A 19184-nucleotide genomic window follows, 5' to 3' on the forward strand; every position below is an offset into this window, starting at 1 on the left:
CATTTGAAACAGCTAGCAACAGTTGCTAGTATCAGAGAAAGAGAGAGAAGATTAATGATACGATCCATTGACGAGGGCAAGCAGTACCAGGACTATAACTGGTCTTATTTAATTCAATCTGGAAAGCTGAGCAAACTGAAAGTAAAAGAGCTGGACAAATACCTCAAGGAACATCAACTTCCAACTGCTGGCAAGAAACGAGACAAATTGGAGAGGATCACCGCAGATTTCTATCTCAGAAATGACAAGAAGGCCACCTCAGAAGACAAGCCAGGTGACCCTGAAAGTGACTCGGATGACGATGATGTCACCATAGGCGTATGGGCCGGGCTAGCAACTCAGATTTTTGGGCAGCAAGATAAATTTTTTAGGAGTTTTTGTTAAATGCAGAAGGCCAACCCTTTTTCTAAAAAAAAAAATCTCCCAAGACCTTTTAATATAAACATCAGTTCACTTGCTAGCAGAGTACAAGGAGCTTCGCGTGAGCTTTGCTGGTCACTCAAAAGATTGCGTGATGACAATATTGCGTCTCCATTGGTTGCGTCAATTTCATTTTTGAAACAATGCTGTCACTCCTAAATTTGGCTTTCCGAGTATTAACTTATGAGAATTCGGTTTGCGCCTTTCAAGCATGGAAAATGTTTCGTCAGAAAAACTTAATAAAGTGTTTATCAAAAGTAAAAGAAAACTTTTTAGCACAAATGTATAGCGCTTTGTTGTTTTTAAATACTTTAGAGCGAATTTTTCAGGGTCGACGTCTTGATTACTCAAAGGTGTCACTTGGTAAGTTTTTGTTTTCTCCCAACGGTACCATGAAAGCAAGGGACATCCCCGAAATTGTTGACATCGTGTTTATAAACGAAGGCAGAAAAGAAGCGCGTCAGCATTTCAGGGCAAAGGAGTGGAAGGATTAATAATCTGACAACGCCAAAAGTAAGTTTCACTAAAATTTGAGTTGCTGTAGACTATTACTCTTTGCTTCGAGCAAAGTTTGCGGATTGTAAAAACTAAAGCTGCTTCAAAATGGCTTTTCCTTACTTCCGGGATGGGGTTCGAAGCTAGTCTATTTTGTCGCATTAAGAACCGTGTCTTTTGTAAATTGAAACTTGACTGAAATGCTGTACAAAGCAGCACGAAGATCGGTTGCTGAAGACCATGCACTGAATCGAAATGTTTAATAGAAACGGTTTGATCTCAGACACCTCAGCGTCATCAGGCTCAAAGTACACAAGCTTAATTGCTTTGATTTCTTTCTTCGTCTGCCATCTCGACGTTAATGTGCTTTGCTTTAAATCGATGCCAATACTAATTGCGTGATACCGCTCCATGCAACAGCTGCGAAATTGACCCTATCCGGCGGAATGACAGAATAAGGGAACGGAGATACCGCAGCCAAGCAATAAAGACTAACCGCAAGCAAACCATGGTGTGCCTAACTGAAAGAAAACTAGTGACATTCCGTCGAATAGGCGCTGCATACATTTTTATGTCGAACATTCGAGAAAACATGCTTTGCGTTAAAATCAAAGAAATTGCTTGTATGTTTTAGCGAGTCCCAGGAAGTTTATATCTGTATTCAATCCTTTTGCACAAGATTTTATAACTTTAACCTGCATTGCACTGCCACCACCCCTTATTTTGTTATTTTCTAACTTCCCTATCTGTAATATTTACAAATTTCAGTGGAATTTATTGATGAAAACCAAATGGTTTTCATAGATGCCTCAAATGGTGAAGAAAGTATTGAGCTAGTTAATCACTCAATTGAAACAGAATCCAGCAATGAAGCGATATCAGAGAGGAAGGATATTGTAGAGGTACTCTTTAATTCCTTATTAATAATGTACCAGGAAAATTATAAGATTCACTATTGAATATTCAATTGTATGGGATATGATGTATAACATTCAGTGATTCCAGATGTCTGTAATAACTATTCAAAGTGGCTATGAGCCACTAAACTCGGAAACGTTATTATGAAACAAGAATCGAAAACAACAAAGGAGAGATTTGCTAAAACAAATGTTAGTTTAGTTTCATTGTCATCTAGCTGCTCGTCGAGATCAGGCCGAAAGGGAAAGTGATAGGGTTCCCATCGGTTGCAAATTGTTTTCTTTCTTTTTATTTTTCCTTTTTGTTTTTTGAAGGTTAGGCAAAATAATAATATCATTAGAAAAATTAAGTTTTGGTCTATTTCAAGAAAACTGACATTAATACAATATTTCGGCTGGTAGTTAAGCATGCATGTACCGTATTTTTTCGGCTATAAGCCGAGACCCTAGACTTTTAGTTTTTGGAACCAGTTAGACTCTGACAAAAAATAAACCCAAATCACTCGGCTGTAAGCCGAGACCTGATTTTTCCTTCAAACTATAAAACAATCCATGTGCAGCGAATCAACATATTCGTTAAATCACAACTATGTAATTGAAAAACAACAAATCACTGGTAAAGAATGAATTTATTAATAGAACCGTACACAAGCATGACAAAACATTCACCTGAGTTCAGAATCCCATCTCAAACAATCACGCATTCTTCCGAAAAGCAGTTATCGATCATCATGCCAAAAGCTACTGGTTTTCAAAGAACTAAACCTTCAAATTGAAAGTTGTCGCCGAGGTAGAGACAGTTCAGAACAACTGCAAAATCGCCAGAGAATACGGGATGTTTGATGATGATTTAGTGAATCTTCAGATGCTAGCGAAAAGATCAAGCAGATCAAGCGGGTGAACTTAAATGTCATCAAAACGAAACATGTGCTGTTACCAGTATTTGTCGAGTATCCTCAATCCAATCAAACTCTTCTGAAGTGGTTTCTTTTAGCAGAGAACGTGAGAGAAGTCGTGGTATTTTAAGTTCTCGCTTTTGAACAAAAATATTACATGCAGCCGATTTCTGTCAGATCGTGTTACAATGTTTACCAAGCGCGTGGGAACGAACGCTTCTGATTGGCCAGTTTCTGGTGTCGCGACAACAAGCCAAATAGATCGATTCCTTCTTGACCCTCCTTCTCTTGAAAAGTCACGTTAGCAGTGATTCTGCTAGACTACGAGCAGTCCCTATTTTTTCGCAGAGTCCGTCGAGTCTGAAGCGAAAAAATAGGGACTGCTCGTAGTCTATGATTCTGCAAATTAACTAAACTTAAAGAAAGGAACAGAAACAGTCTCAGGCAGAAATAATTATTGTAGAAGAGATTGCAACGAAAAAAATTGGGTCTCCTGGGTCTCGGCTTATTTCTGAGTGTTTCGGTTTTTTTGTCGGAGTCTAACTGTTTCTAAAAACCACACGTTTAGAGTCTCGGCTTAAAGCTGAATAAATACGGTATTTCAAGAAAACTGGCATAAATACAATATTTGGGCTGGTAATTCGGCATGTTAATATTATTCAACTTAACTAGAAATGTAGGTTATCAGAGGACAGGTCTAATTCTCTAGAGGCCGTAAAAGACTTGCACGTATTGCGTGCCTATGTTTACAGGAATCGAGTGAAGGATGGAAGGAGTGAATTCACCTCGCCCACTACAACTCTTTTCCGAGTTAAAAATGGCTTTTTTCACAGGGCATTCTACACACTGCACTGCACTACAAAAAGTCGCAAAATAGGTCTGCAATGCATACATTTGTGGTTTACTTCTGTTCTCACCTCACCTACATACATAAACCTTTATTTATGCACTATAACCTTTATTTACACCTAAAATTAACAAAAAAATGTTTATAACAGTCCTGCTTCTTCAGACTCAGAGCCATTCAGTAAAAATTGACCCAGGGTTTCCATGGTGTTTGTATAAACATTTGAGCTTTTAAAAAAATTGAAATATGTAAAAGTGATTCATATGCATAATTAATTTACATGTTCCTATTAAATTTCAATTGTAAATAAATGGCACTCATGATGATTCCATGATTGTGTAATGTGACTGTTACAGGCACAAGCACTCCCTAAAAAAACTAAGGGACACTTGTACTACAGCAATCAAGAGGGCCTGGATGCTAGTAGGAATAAAGTACAGTCACGGCCAAAGATTGGTAAATAAACTTTGAATTTAATTCTTGAGTGAAAGTGATAGTCCAGCTCTAGCCCTTTCTGTCAGACTGTACACTTTTCAGAGCATGCATTGCATGACAAGTCTTGAGAAAGGGCCAGACCAAGGTTGTTATTGGACTTATCCTGCAATGTCGAACCATACACTTGTATTACATGTAAATAGTAAGAGAATATTAAGTTTACAATCATTTCCGTTACTACAGCGACTTAACCCTACATCAAGGGCACTTCTGAGCCTATTGCGCGGATCCTACAACCCTACAATATCCGTGTAGCTCACAAACCTATAACAACGTTACGACATTTACTGACCAACGTTAAAGACAGGGACGAACCTAAGCGATTTATAAGATCAAATGCTCCGACTGCCAGGCCTCCTACATCGGAGAGACCGGTAGAAACTTGACCACCAGACTGACTGAACACAAACTAGTGAGGAGAAATGGTGATATCAACAATCACATTTCTGAACACCACCGACTTACTAAACACAAAATCGACTAGTACTAACTATTTTTCACGACTGACTCTGGAAAGCTGGTACACAAACTTAGAACAGACGCCTATCAACAGATGTCAACAACTACCGGCACCTTACAAACGACTTATTCACGACGTAAACAGAAGCGACAAACGAACCGCCAACAGAACGACTTAATTAGACTAACAACAGACGGATCGAAACTGACCAATTACTGATGACAAACTTTACACGAGTCTTACAGCCAATAACATCGCGGCTTAACTGACCAATCAGCTTCAACGGACCAGACTTATAACATCATCAACTGACAACAACTTTTCACTTGACTCTGAAGATGACTTCCGCTCAGGTTGTCGAAACGTCAGTCACCAACAACAGTTCTTCTCAGAACTACTCTCACCCGGGCGATCACACTATACGAACTACTGATACTCCTGGGTTCAAACCATTTACTTTATGAAATATTTTATTTGATATGATAAAAAGTTGAGGCTTTTATTTTCTATTTTCTCCCTGTCTTATTTTGTTCCTCCAGCCCCCCTCCCACTTACCCCTATGACTGTTACATGATATGTGTATTTGTGATCACTTACAACCAGATGAACAGATCAAGGGACACATGACAACTCTTGCTGAAATCCTTCAGAATCCAGAGTTTGCAACTTTTCACGCTACTGGAAAGGATGTTAATGGTAGGTTTTAAGTTAATGTTACAGCCAGTCCTTCCCTGAGTATCAGCTGTCTTCTCTGGTTACTCCAGAGAAGGACAATATCTTTCTCAGGAGTAAGTGACCAAAGAAGATGTCTAAAATTCAGGCTAACAGCTGTCTGGATTTGTTAGTCCTTTTCACTCTGTGCTCCCACTCTATCTGCTGACTAGCTCCGCCAGACTTAGAAAAATAGGGCCCTAATGGGTCCGTGTGTTCTGCTGGAATATCGTATCAACATTGATAACTGTTTTCGGTTTTTAATTTTCGGCTTACACCAAGATAATTCGTCACGCAAGTTATTATGACATTTGAAACCTTTAAAAGTCGTAACCCTTGTGCATGCAAAGCAACATGCCAGCTACCGCTGCGTACGTCACAAACCACAATAAGGTCTGTTTCAGCGCGTATAAATAGCAAACGTGCAAACTGAAAACAATCCAATATTTTTTTCTGTCAATAGCTCGTTATGCTTTCACTCGGACGTATACAGGATGGGATCTTTGGTTATTTTTTATTTCACGTTAGCTAACGGGCGGCGAGGGTTTATTTTTTTTCACTCCACGGAAAAAAAGGCTGATCGCGTATTCGACGTCGTTAGCGACCACTGCGTACGTCACGAGCCACAACTCTGAAAGCAGCTGAAACCCGTCGTACACACACATACTAATATAGCGGGACAGAGAGCTCTTAGCAGGAGCCTGGGCTCCCACTTGTTACGCTCTTTTGTTACAAATTTTGTATTTACACGCACTTTTTTTATATCAGAAACCGAGATTTTTTTTGATTTTTGTTTATTTTTATGATGTAGACTAGTTGATTGTTAAGATAGCAAATTTAAATGATAGATATACCTTTTTACTAAGTCTACAAATAGAAAAGTATCTGCTATCTATTGTTACAGACTTCAATTGTTACATCTTTCTATTGTTTTATACATTCCATTCCCTCCTTCGATAGCAATATGTTCTGCTAATTGGCATTATGCCATTTGGCATAATAGCAGCAGAACACAAAAATGCAACTAATTTGCTGTTATATTAATTATTATAACCCACCCAGTAATTTTTGCGCGCGCTCATTGGATTAAATGCATCACGTGGTACAAAATCGTACGACGGGTATCAGCGAATATACCCCGTCCGATTTGATATCCGTCGCCCGAATTTGTAGGCAAGCACAAAACAAACGAATGAAGTCACCTTATTCAATTCTAACTTTTAATGAAATCACAGAGTTAAAAGCTCACGTTAACCAATCAATTACATTTGTTTCAACCACAAAATCACTGTAGGTTTTTCCTATAAATTAACTGTGATAAAGCGCGTTGTGGAACTTAATCGGAGGGTTATAAAATAAATAAACCCCTTCTAGCTCGCTGGTATATTGGAGGATAATGCCCTTGGCTAAAAGATTGTCCTCAAAATTTCACAGCTGCCCTCGAAGCTTTGCTTCTCTGCCAACTGTTTATTTTTCGTACAATCTTTCAGCCTCGGGCATTATCCTCCAATATACCAGCCGCCTGAAGGGGTTTATTTACTAAATAATGTCAGCAACTGTTACATTACTTACTGCTCCCTAAATTTCTTTTTTAAGGTAATTGTTGTTAATGTGGTAAGATACAATAGAAAAAGTACTACAATTGTAGGGTATAGTCACTTAAAATGTACAATGTCAGATTTTGACTGCTTATACAACTGCTAGTCACTTCAATGTCATCTGCCCATCTATGCTGCCCTTAACTACCATTATTGGAGTGTAGTTATATATATAAAGCTTTAATAAACAGTTGAAAAATGGAGAATGTAGTTGATGTTAAAAAAGAGATAGGATAATATGCGAGCCAGCGAGGCATGCAAGCCATGCAAGCCAGAAATCCTAAATCCGAATAAAAGGCTAACCGCAAGCTACCCAAACTAACTGTAGGCTAACCAGAGTACTATTTAGGCTAACCGGAGAGCTATGTAGGCTAATTAACCAATGTGCTATTTAGGCTAACCTGAATGGCTCGCATGACTCGCAAGACATTGCGAGCCAGAAATTCCTAATTCCAATAAAAGGCAAGCTACAATCATTGACAAAAGTGTTGACCCATTGTCAATTTACGCCCTTTTTTATTGTTATATGGACCAATTTCATCCTTTTGCCCCACCTTTCCAGCCCCCCTCCCCCCAATCAATGTTGTAGTTTGTTTCTAAGAGTCATTTGCTACCATTTTACAACATTGGATGGGGGGGACGGGGGTATTTTAGCAGACAGTCAGGAAATTTAAAAACTAGTGGTAAATTTGTCATAAAAACCGCAGAGCGAAGTCAATGTGTCAACTACTTTTGTCAAAGATTGTCTGAGGTCTATTTGAGTGAAAAGAAAGGATACCCGTTACCTATCTTAGCTCTAACAGGATTATTTCTAGAAAGCACGCTAAATGTGTTGCGTTAGAGTAGTTTTGATTATTTGAAGTTAAAAATGAAGTCTTCAGTTGAGAAAATAAAGTCAAACCGGGTTCAGATCCCGTGCATGGTTCTTAGCGCGTGACTATCTAGGGTCGTATTATTCATTTTCTTGTTTAAAAGTGTTAAGCGGGGCCTCCGCAGTGATACTCCAGTTAACTATGTTCGTTTCATTGTTACAAAGCAGCCGGCTAATTTTAAGAAAAGGCAGCAATATACGTTCTCTCTAGCGCGAAACCAAATTCCCGGGCGGTTGAGATTAATGTTTAACAAGATCTACGAAATCGTGAGGCTAGGAAATACTCCCATTTGTCGCTGAAATCTCCTACGAAAACCAGAGGTAAATGATTTTTTGTCAAAATTATCTCGCTAGAATGTTTCTTGGCCACACAATTGGCGAAAATGTGTAAATTTGAACGATTAACCACGGTTAACCACGGTTAACCATCAGTCTAGAAAGGATTAGGAATGTTCTTTGTTTACTGATGGTTAACCGTGGTTAACCGTGGTTAACCGTGAAATTTCAAAAGGTCGACACCTTTTGGCCTAGCTGAAGGCTTTTTATAGTAGAAAAAGAGACAATGAAGACTTTCGTATCTTAAGTTAGCTTTTCATGTTTAAGAAATGCTTAAAACAAGCGTCAATAAAACATGAAGTAACAACAATTGGAGCTGTCACGCGCACTTGTCACGCTTTATCCAACTGCGTTGGATATGTCACAAGGTATATTACATTGCATAAGCGCATTGTTACTTTGACATAACAGTTATTCGCCTAACGGTGAAATTTCTTTCATTATTCCATAAACTGGCATTTGGAAATGCAATGGGCAGTAAACACGGGCTTTATATTTTTTTTGGTCGTCTCGAACGAAGATTTGCGTGCGTGACCTCCTCGCAGTTTAATGTCTTCAGACACCTCTATGCTATATGCTAAAGGCTAGGAAACGTGTCATTAGTTCAACATAATTTCCTTCTTTTTCAACCATTTTCACATCAGAAATAAGCAGGTAAATGCAGGAGTTTCTTCATCAATTTCAGCAGCGGTAAACATTTTGCCTCAATTTATTCTATTTCTGATCCTTTGATTGCGTTATCGTCAAATTCGTTAATGGCCTCTAATTAGAAACCAATTAATACAGCATCAATGCCGAGTGGACAATTGAAAACAACAGATGATATAAATAAATTTATGTTATAACCAATTAATCATTACGCGCTGTTCTTAAGATATATTCCGTTTTGCACCTCAGACAATCATTGACAAAAGTGTTGACCCATTGTCAATTTACGCCCTTTTTTATTGTTATATGGACCAATTTCATCCTTTTGCCCCACCTTTCCAGCCCCCCTCCCCCCAATCAATGTTGTAGTTTGTTTCTAAGAGTCATTTGCTACCATTTTACAACATTGGATGGGGGGGACGGGGGTATTTTAGCAGACAGTCAGGAAATTTAAAAACTAGTGGTAAATTTGTCATAAAAACCGCAGAGCGAAGTCAATGTGTCAACTACTTTTGTCAAAGATTGTAGCTACCTAAGCTAACTGTAGGCTAACCAGAGTGCTATTTAGGCTAACCAATGTGCTATATAGGCTAACCAAAATGGCTCGCATGGCTCGCTGGCTCACAGATTATCCGGACCCTGTTAAAAACATACATAACCTAAGCATTGTTGTTAATATCACCAGAGCAACTCTTGACTGCCATTGACTATGCCACAAAGAATTCAACATCTCTCAATGCTGTAAAAGAGTTGCTTGGCTCCTGTTTCCTTGTACTGCTGGAGGCTTGTCATGGTGTGGCAGATAAATTTGAGCTTTCAGATGAAACTGTGACAGCACTGGCAGACTTCAAAAAATGTGAAAGGGAGAGGTATGATCTGCTGAAGAAAACAGAGATGGACAGTGCTGAGGAGAAGAGAGAAGAAGGAGTTAAATTACTTGGTATGTTATTAATACTGCTAAGTACATCATTTTTTAGGCAACAATGTCAGTCAAGCCATTTGTCAGAGGTAGTGGGAGTAATTTGTATCACTTTCTGTCATGATTGACCAATCAAGATCGAACTGAATGGGACTGAGAACGCACTATAGAAATAAATTAATGTTACGCATGGTCGGAGATCAAGTTAACAAGAAATCGCTGTGAAAAACAGGAAGAAAAACACTTTTGGAAAGTTAGAAAGGCCTGATGCAAAGTATAAACAAAAGAGACAAATTACATATTTGAGGAGTTCTATTTAATTCAGTCGACAGACATGATCACAAGTCTACTTTTATTAATAAAATGGGCCTGTGTTGTCGGTCTGTTAAACAATTACGAAACTGCCCTTCGGACCTCTTGCATGTTGCTTGGGAAAAGTATCATATATCGTTTATTGGCTGTCACGCTACAAGGTAACGCAACATTTGTTGAAGAATCGTTCAACACAGAAGTTGTGACAGCTACTTTTATTTACGTTAATTTTTTGACAAATTTCCTGGACATTTTTAAGAAACACTTAAGTTGATCATATCAATTGTCAATCATACGCCTGGTTGATTGTAAACAGCCAAGCCAAGGCTTACATATATACTCAGCAAAAAATAATGACCATTATAATGTACTCAGGATCAACTGATGGAAAGCAAGATTAATGAATGTAAATGTTGCATTGCAGACTTAGCTATAACAAAGGGAAAGCAAGATGTCAAACGAGTACTGGAGCGACAGAAAATGACTGAAGAAGCACAAACCTTACAAAAGTTTGTCAACAAAAGAGAAGAACTAGATCAAGAAATTAACAGGGAAATTGAGGAGTTGAAACTGATGAGTGACAACTGTGAAGGTGACACAGATGAAATAGGTAAGTAGATATTGAATCAATCACTTGTTGAGCTACACTGGCCAACACTTCCACTAGCTGGTTTCTGTAGCATGATTGAAGCAACTGTGGGATGTATTGCTACTCCAGTTGGATGGGGGAGAAGCCCACTAATCACTCACACCTCAATCAATCAATCAATCAATCAGTAGGTTTGTGAGGCAGTCCAAATGGGTTGGTCAGTCAGTAAATTAGTCCACCAAGTGCTTTAAAGAACGCGATACCAGTTAGTAATGAATCAAGTAAACATCTGCTCCTGCAGATTAGTCCTGCAATTAAATAAAACTTAATAAGCCTGGTTATTTTTTTAATATTGTAGCTAAAAACCTGGAAACCCTTGGCCAGTCAGCAGAGGTGGCATTCAAAAAGTATACAGAGAAGGACAAAAGTCTGTGCCAAAAATTACAAGAGAACAGAACAGAGCAAGAGGAGCTGCAGCAGCGTTTGAATGTGCTCAAGGAACATGAACAACAATTGGAGAGGGAAAGACAAATGCGAAAAGAAACCCAAGAAAAAGCTGACCTGGTGAGATGCAACTCCATGTAGAACACCTTCTATCTGTATATTAAATTGTTACTTGTATTTTGCACATTATTGTTTTCATACCTGTATGGTCTCCTAATGGCAAACATCTTTCCAGAACAAGGAGCTTGACCTTTTAACACCTGCACTGAAGATCTTAGTACAAATACAGTCAGTAATATCACCACAGGTATTGAAAACTGAGAAAATTTAAATTAGTTTCCGGCTACATGCACTGGGTATGTAATTTACATGCTTACAATAATTGTGATATAGATTGTACATTGTTGATAACATAAAAGTTTGGGATTCACAGGGGAATTTCAGGTAAGAACAATTTGATTACTTTATTCATGATCACCAGACAGCAGAAAAAGCCAGGCAAGAGTTGGAGAAGTGGCGGCAACAAATCCAGGAGTTGCATGACAGATGCCAGGCTGCTCTGCATGTTATGGGTGAATTTAGAGGTACTCAAAGCCATATAACAAATATAATTAGGATATGGGGGCTCCCAGAAAATATATTTTGCATTTAAATGGGTTTATTTGGGTTTATAGTACAGGCTAAGCTTAATTTGTATTCTGTATATTTCTGAAAAACTTTTTAGGAAGAAACAGGTTCACAAGCATACAAACCTACACATCAGCAAATGTTTTATGTACACATTCCAACTTAATCAATACTGTAACAAAAAAGGTTAAGTACAATTACATAAATTATGCAGAATATTTTTTTTTGTGGTTTACCCTTGAAAACCACAAAACACCAAAATAATTGTATGTGTAATGCAATGATTTAATGGCCCCCGAGTTTAAAAAGCTTTGCAGACAACTCTGATTTGGACTATGAACTCTGATCGTGCATGCGAGTCACACCACCCCGTGACGTCATCTGTGCAACTGTACCCTAATAGATGACAGACATCAACCAATCACAATGCGCGCAATAGCTCGGTTTTTGTATAAAAATGTTTGTCACAGCAGCAAGTGAAATGATAGCTAAATTCATCCTCAAACATGCTTGGTGTATCAACATTCAGAACTAGAAAGTGGAAATGTTATGCTAATCACTTATGTAATTATAAGAAGGCAAACAAGAGCTTGTACTTTCTGATGTTATTCAAGCATGCTAAGGTCTCTGCTTCTGATATCCTCAACTTTTATTTAATGTGCATAAGACCTGTTCTGAAATTTTGCACCTGTTTTCCGTCACGCCCTACCTGCGTACCTTTGTGACGACCTTGAACATGTACAGAAGTGCAGCGCTTGCCATTTCTTGCCAGAATGTCCCTTTACTGAGAGCCTTGTCATGTAATATCGGTAGTCTTAAAGATCAGCTTTTGAGGCGTGGTACTAACTGACAAAGATCAAAAACTTCATCCATCCATTTATTAAGGCTGACAATTTTACCACTTATTTAAATTAAACTCATCTCGTCTGGCACACAGTGAAAAATGCAATCGTAAGTTGGGTTTTGAACTTCAGAGTTCGCGTGTTACTGAAAAGCGCAATAAAAAAATTCAAGTAAAGCTTGTAAGTTATGTTCTTGACTACTAGCAGTCTCCCTTTTGCTTTGAAAAAGAGAGAGAGTGGGATAAATGAGCAGCAAAGTTGTGAGCTGCAGGGTGGGCTTTGGCACTTGTAAATGTATATCGCTGCTTGCTCTCTATTTTCGCATTTGCCCCAATGGGTTTTAAAACAAAAGAGAGAATGCTCACAGTCTAGTTTTGCTTATATGCATAGAATGGAAGCCTCAGTGGCAGTCAGTTCACACGACACATTTGCACAATTTATTGTTGTCGGTTCTTAGATGGTTCCAGTAAACTGATGGACGTTTCTATTGAAAGTAAAAGAAAAGATGAACAAGATCTCCATGAGCTGGACATTGTGGCTCACAGAAGACTACGAGATGCAATAGCAGCAGCTGCTGTGGAGTGTAAACAGCATGTTGAAAACTGTGACGACAACCTTAAATACCTCAAAAAACAGGTGTGACAGTAGAATGACTGAGTTGTATTCTACGCCAGTCTTGCACTCATCTGGGGATCTCAAACCTTGTCTGCCTTAAGCTTAGGGGTGTAAATTACAGATTTTGGTCTTACTTACTTATGGTGTTAGGACAGAAGCCAGTTTTTTAGCCACCAAGGCCGAATGCTTAGGATTGCAGGTGAAGAAAACAAATGCTATCAACTGCATAATTATAGCAGTCTAGACCAGGCACAAAAATGGTATCTTTTGGGGGTCACTAGAAAAGAGCTTAAACCATGGCCCATATTCCCCTTTGGGGATTTAGTACCTGGTAAGTCACTTTTTCCAGTGAGCATTCTCTTCCCTTTCATATGGTAGTCCCCCTCCCCTCCCCTGATCCCAGACTTTAAAATCACATATTGTACAAGCCATATGGACTTAAAGTTTAAATGATGCCATATTTCATACATGTACATGTAAACAAGTTCCCAGTCGTGAGCTGCAGTGTCATTTATCAAATGAACCAACAAGGACAACCCACACAACTACTTTATTCAGTTGTATGAGTTTTTCAATGCTTTTTTTTTGTTATTGCAGATCACAGGTTTAAAAGAAGAGAAAAAATCCAAAGCTAAAAGTGGTTTGAAAGTTGTTGTTGGTGAAATCATGGAGAAATTGAAGAAGTATGAGGAATCATATGGCCAGCACAAACAAACAAAAGCAGAAAATGAGCAGAAATTTGAAGCTTACAAGAAAGAAATGCAAGACTTAGATACACGGTTGACTGCACTCGGAGAAATAGTGGAGGCATTTGATGATATCTGTAAGTACTTTTACAAGAGGTCAATAGGTGATTTCCTTTTGTTTTAAACTGAAATGGCTGCATTTGTGTGTAAACTTGATTGGCATAAAATAATGGCCATACTGAATTATTTCCTCTGCCTCCCTCCCTGAAAAAATGTTGGGTGTGTGTGTGTTGCTGTACTTCAGAAACCACCAAGAAATGGTACTGCTTCAAACCCCTTCTAGCCTTTTATGAACTTTGTTTTCAAGGAGCCAAGCATGTAACAGTTGTATGATTGACAAACCTCTAGCCCTCAGTGTGCTGGAGACATTTAACAGAAAATTGTAATGATGCCCATATACAGTCATGATATTATATTATTAACAATTAGACTACTCACCCTCGTTTTCTATGAGCAAATAGTCAACAAGGCGCAGCCGAGTTGACTATCGCTCATAGAAAACGAGGGCAAGTAGTCTAATTGTTTTAGTAGAAACTCTAAAAGAATTGCAATCCAAAACCTACAATATTGTGCACTTTGAAGACAAAAATCAAGAAAATTTACCGCTTAAAGAGCTACTCGCACGCGCGACTGTTTTCTATTTAACAATTAGACTACGAGCCCGAGTTTTCTATGAGCAAATAGTCAACGAGGCACAGCCGAGTTGACTATCGCTCATAGAAAACGAGGGCGAGTAGTCTAATTGTTTTAGTAGAAACTCTAAAGGATTGCAGTCCAAAACCTACAATATTGTGCACTTTGAAGACAAAAATCAAGAAAATTTACCGATTAAAGAGCTACTCGCGCGCGCGACCGTTTTCTATCGGCGAATAGAAAAGAGTGGGAGAACCAATCAGATTCCTGGATTTCCAATAGAACACAGCTGAGTTTCTACTAACAACGAATAGAAAACAGTGGGAGAACCAATCAGATTCGCGGATTTCTAATAGAACACAGCTGAGTTTCTACTAATCTCTGTTATATTATTACAGGGATGATATTTAGTTTCAGGATTAATTTATACCAGACTAAAGTTGATATTGTCTTTATTGCACAACTGAGGTAGTCAAAGGGCCAAAAACTAATTAGATCAGAATGTTCCATTGCTGATCTTATGTTCTAACATTGGACCAGATATCCTGAATCAACCCTGTGTGAATTTGTGCATTGCATATACCGGTAGTAGCTTATAAATATGAAAAAGAAGACAAAAACCCTCTTGTTCTTTTTATTGGTTTGTAAAATGTGTGGGTATTTTTTTTCGACAGAAACACCCTGTTGCTCCCCAAACAGAATTCTGTTATTTTTATCCTTTCTGCTTCAATCTAGAAAAATCTTTTTCAGTCACATAATAAACCTATTATCAGCCAAGTTTGCTTGGGACTATACTGGGTATTCTCTGATGGACTTTGCTCAGTCTGATATTCTCTGAGTACGGCCCCAAGCTTGGCTAAAAGGTGTATTTATTTATTGTCAACAGATCACCGTGTGCAAGAAGAAGTTAACATGATCTGGGAGGGTGAGGGACACTCCTCACTGGAAGATTGAATTACACCATGGTCAATGTGACTACTGCTTAATGATAGACTATGTTAGCAGTTATTGGTAGTCAAAATTAGTGCCTTAAATAATAATTTTGAACTCTGAAAAAGATAATGATGACATTTACAGTTTTCTTTGGGTTAGGTAGTAGCTTTCGCATCAACTCACATGTATTGGCTTGCTACCCTTCAAGAGAACAATAGCACAAACCTAGCAGGAACAATATCTCTATCAGCTCTAACTAGTGTAGCAGCAATTGCTACACTAGCTTATGAGAGCTGCTACACTACTGTTTTTGTTTTGTAACATCTTGTACACAATTTTTGCTTTAAATTTACACAAATTCCATGGAAAGTTGTCATAAATAATTGTTTAGCTTTCTAATTTCTATGGGATCACTGTGAGAGACATAATGGTTGGCACATTGGACTCTGGATCAAGTGGTCCAGGTGCAATTGCAGGCTGCGTTCATTGTATTGTGTTCTTGGGCAAGATGTTCACAATGCCTTTCTCCGCCTAGGAGTATAAATGGGTACCAGTGATCTCATAGAGAAACCTGACAAAGTACGAACCAGTGATAGACTAGCATCTCATCCAGGGGAGGGTATTCACAATACAGAAATCAATAAATTAGCTTTGCAGTGATGGTTAGTGTTAAGAGGGCAGCTAAATTGTAAATAGGGACTCACTTCAAGCTGATTAAAATACAGAGCTAAATGTTAGATTAATGGTTTTTGCTAGATATAGTAGAGCAACATAAAATGCTTTGTACATTAAAATAGACTGCACGAAATAAAGTTCTTTTGAGTGCACATTTTGTGATGGCACAGTTGCTGTTGTCTGTTTTTAGTGTAACTGCCAGGGTCAAATAAAGATTTTTGCCATCAAATATTTTATTACTGACCTCTTGTTTACTTACAGTGCAAAAATACAACAGGATGAACTGCAACTTACATTTTATTTACAAGGCATTGTAACCTATGAAAATACTTCACAGCCTTTTTTAAATAGTTAAAATAGCATTGGACTTTTTAAATCACTACTTTCTCATTGAAAACTTTAAACAAGCCTCATTTTTCAATTAGTTGGTCTAACATTTTGGATCTCTAGGACCACAAATTAAACTAATTCCCCTCATATATATAGATTTTCTTTTTTGGGGTGGGGTGTTTTTTTTTTTAATTATTTCTAAAAGGTATCAGTGGTTTATTTGGCTAGGCAACAAACAAATATCTATGACTGAAGAAACAAGTTAATATACAGATTGATAAACTAACTTATACAAATTTCTGCAACTTTAATAAAATATAAACTGCCCTTACGATAACTGATGAGCCACTACTTTTGTCTCTCAAATTATTTAGTAAATGGTTTGAACCCAAGAGTTTTAGTAGTTCATAATTATACCGTATCCACTTGATTGAACACGCAGCATTGTTAAACATTTTAGCGTTTTAGTTGTGGCGCTTTTTTTTAGGGCGGCACTCTCTCATTTTGGTGGCAAAAACAAACAAAAAAGCAAAGGCCTCAATTGTTGAAAAAGATCCTGAAAGACTGGTAGCAAACATAATTGCAGGTGCGTACTTAAGAAGTGCAAAGCCCCTATGATATAATTGCAATGGTTGAAACTCCAGTATGGTGCGATGTGAGATCAGAAACTATCATGATGCAGCTAGTAAGAAGAAGTCCAGTACTCTCACAGCTTTGATAATTGAAGCAAAAGTTCCAAAATTGAGCAATGATTGCAACGTTGGCTGACATGTTGATGTGGCTTGACACTGAATTACCTCACAACAAAAAAGCATGATGATAATGCAAGTGTATATCCTGCTATGAAACAGATGCCCAAGAAGATGCTTGCTGGTCATGTTCTCATACAACTGTCTGCCAGTTGATGATGAACTTTCTAGAAGCAAACACTGAAAAGAAACTATTCACACAAGTCACTGAAGAGCAGAAGAGAAAAGCTGGGCTGGTCGTGCAGGAAAAGTTCTCAGCCTTCATAACTGCACATTGTGTAGTTCCATAAAATATCCATACCTCACCCACGTAAGGGATTTTTTAAAAGAACCTTCCACCCCTCTGGAAATTCCAGTTAAATTTCATACATTTCTTTAAAATTTTGGATCTTTGAGACCCCCACCCTACCCCCCAGGAAATTTCCAATTACTTTTGTGGGGGGGGGATGGATATTTTCTGGAACTATACATTGCAAAATTCTGGAGAGGACGTAATGGGAGAGCAATGATGAATTATAGCCACTTGAACTGAAAATATTGTAATCCAGGAGAATAAATTTCTGTGGATGGTTTAGATTGAGTTGTACTGTACTTGTTTTTTTAGATTGACTCCTCTTACACTAAGATGCAGCATGATGCTTTAATTAAGCACCTCATTGTTGTGAGGAATGTGGCGCTTTTTCAAGATGGTGCTCTGCAATATTTGTGTTCACATATGCAGTGCTTAATCAAGTAAATACGGTAGTGTGATTGTCTGGGTGAAAGAAGTTCTCAAAACACACTGTTGTTGGTGACTGACATTTCAACAACCTGAGCAGAAGTCAGCTTCAGAGTCAAGTGAAAAGTTGTTGTCAGTTACAGTGTGACTACTCGAACCGGGGCACCCTGAACAAAATTAACCAATCACAGTGTTAATTGAAAACAAAGGATAGGAATTTTTTTTTGTAACGGACCAATAATGTCCTAGAACGTAAACAAAAGATTACCTACAAAATTTGAAGTGTCAACAATGTTACAAACAAATGCGGACCTCTCAGGAAACTTGCCTTGTTTTTGATTGGTTGAAAACTGTGTGTGCTGTGGGATAAGTATTCAGCAGAGTCCAAGTCGACTCTGTGGTAAGGTGATAATGTTCAGAATTGGGATGTTGACAACTTAATCCTACTAACTTACAGCCAATAATATCACAGCAATAATGATGACAGGTTAATAACATCATTGACTATATATTAACAACTTTTCTGTTGACTCTGATGATAACTTCTGCCCAGGTTGTTGAGACATCAATCACCAAATGATCACACAATATGAACTTTTCAATTGTTTTTTTTTTACGTCAGTCACACAAGTTCAATATCTGAGTTCCAAATGAAGGATTGCTTTAAAAAATTATAAGATAGGGATTGCAGTCAACTCCCACCTTGCGGACACCACACCATTGAAGTCCTGGCGAATAAGAATTACTGGAAATAACTCCCGCTACTTACGGACCTTCTCTATTGTAGACACCAAACTGTGACCCCAAAGGTGTCCACTATAGTGGGAGTTGACTGTATTATCATAGCAGTAGCCTATCAGTGAACAACAAAAGGAAAAATTGTAAGTAAATGCCAACCAGGAAAGGCAGTCTTGATAGTCTTGAAGGGGTGACCTATCTTCATTAGTGCTTCCTCACCCAAGGCAAGAAGGAAATGCTGTTAAATAAAAAATATAATATAACTTAATAATAGTACTTACATAAAGTACAGGAGGTTGACAGTTCAGGGGAAGGAGTCTAATTCACACAGTTGTGATTCATAAACCAGCAGTTACATGTTAAAATGCCAATTTTGCTAAAACATACCAGGGATGTAGACTACGGGCAAACCACTAATTGAAGAGCTCCGGAGAAGAATGGCCCCTGGAATTTCTGGCTAATTCGAACATTATCGAAACAGCTCCAAATTGCGCATACGGGTTTGTTTACGTGTGCTTAACACTGTCCTGTGCCCAAGGGGGGTACTCCGGCTTGTAAATGACGAGGATGATTGAATAAAGGCAAAACTCAGGACCCAAAAAAATCCCTAAGTCTTCCAA

At 38.2% G+C, this 19184-nt stretch overlaps 2 protein-coding genes across 3 annotated transcripts in view; one reads left to right on the forward strand and one right to left on the reverse strand.

Moving 5' to 3' along the window:
- Positions 1–785: 785 nt before the first annotated feature.
- On the forward strand, positions 786–16194 carry LOC144667108 (uncharacterized). The gene is made up of 11 exons (XM_078528490.1): positions 786–933; positions 1684–1817; positions 3932–4031; positions 5134–5226; positions 9380–9634; positions 10350–10535; positions 10873–11078; positions 11440–11542; positions 12885–13063; positions 13640–13865; positions 15308–16194. Coding segments are annotated over exons 1-11 (1551 nt in total). The 5' UTR covers positions 786–932; the 3' UTR covers positions 15376–16194.
- A 114-nt stretch (positions 16195–16308) lies between these two features.
- The window catches only part of LOC144667104 (protein NEDD1-like), a 44941-nt gene continuing 42065 nt past the window's right edge, over positions 16309–19184 (reverse strand). The window contains exon 15 of one of the 2 annotated variants that reach the window (XM_078528485.1): positions 16309–18679. The gene's annotated coding sequence lies outside the window, so the exon portion shown is untranslated. Of the gene's footprint in view, positions 18803–19184 lie in introns of both variants that reach the window. The other variant, XM_078528484.1, reaches the window with a different exon arrangement.

Source organism: Oculina patagonica, chromosome 10 (genome assembly GCF_052425735.1).
Source record: "Oculina patagonica isolate OP01 chromosome 10, crgOcupat, whole genome shotgun sequence".
NCBI lineage: Eukaryota > Metazoa > Cnidaria > Anthozoa > Scleractinia > Oculinidae > Oculina > Oculina patagonica.

What these genes read in the sequence shown, in the direction of transcription:
- LOC144667108 (XM_078528490.1), top strand. An exon ending in AGAAGGAGTTAAATTACTTG is followed by an intron (nt 9,635 to 10,349) that starts GTATGTTATTAA and finishes GTTGCATTGCAG; the next exon opens with ACTTAGCTATAACAAAGGGA. An exon ending in TGTTATGGGTGAATTTAGAG is followed by an intron (nt 11,543 to 12,884) that starts GTACTCAAAGCC and finishes GTCGGTTCTTAG; the next exon opens with ATGGTTCCAGTAAACTGATG.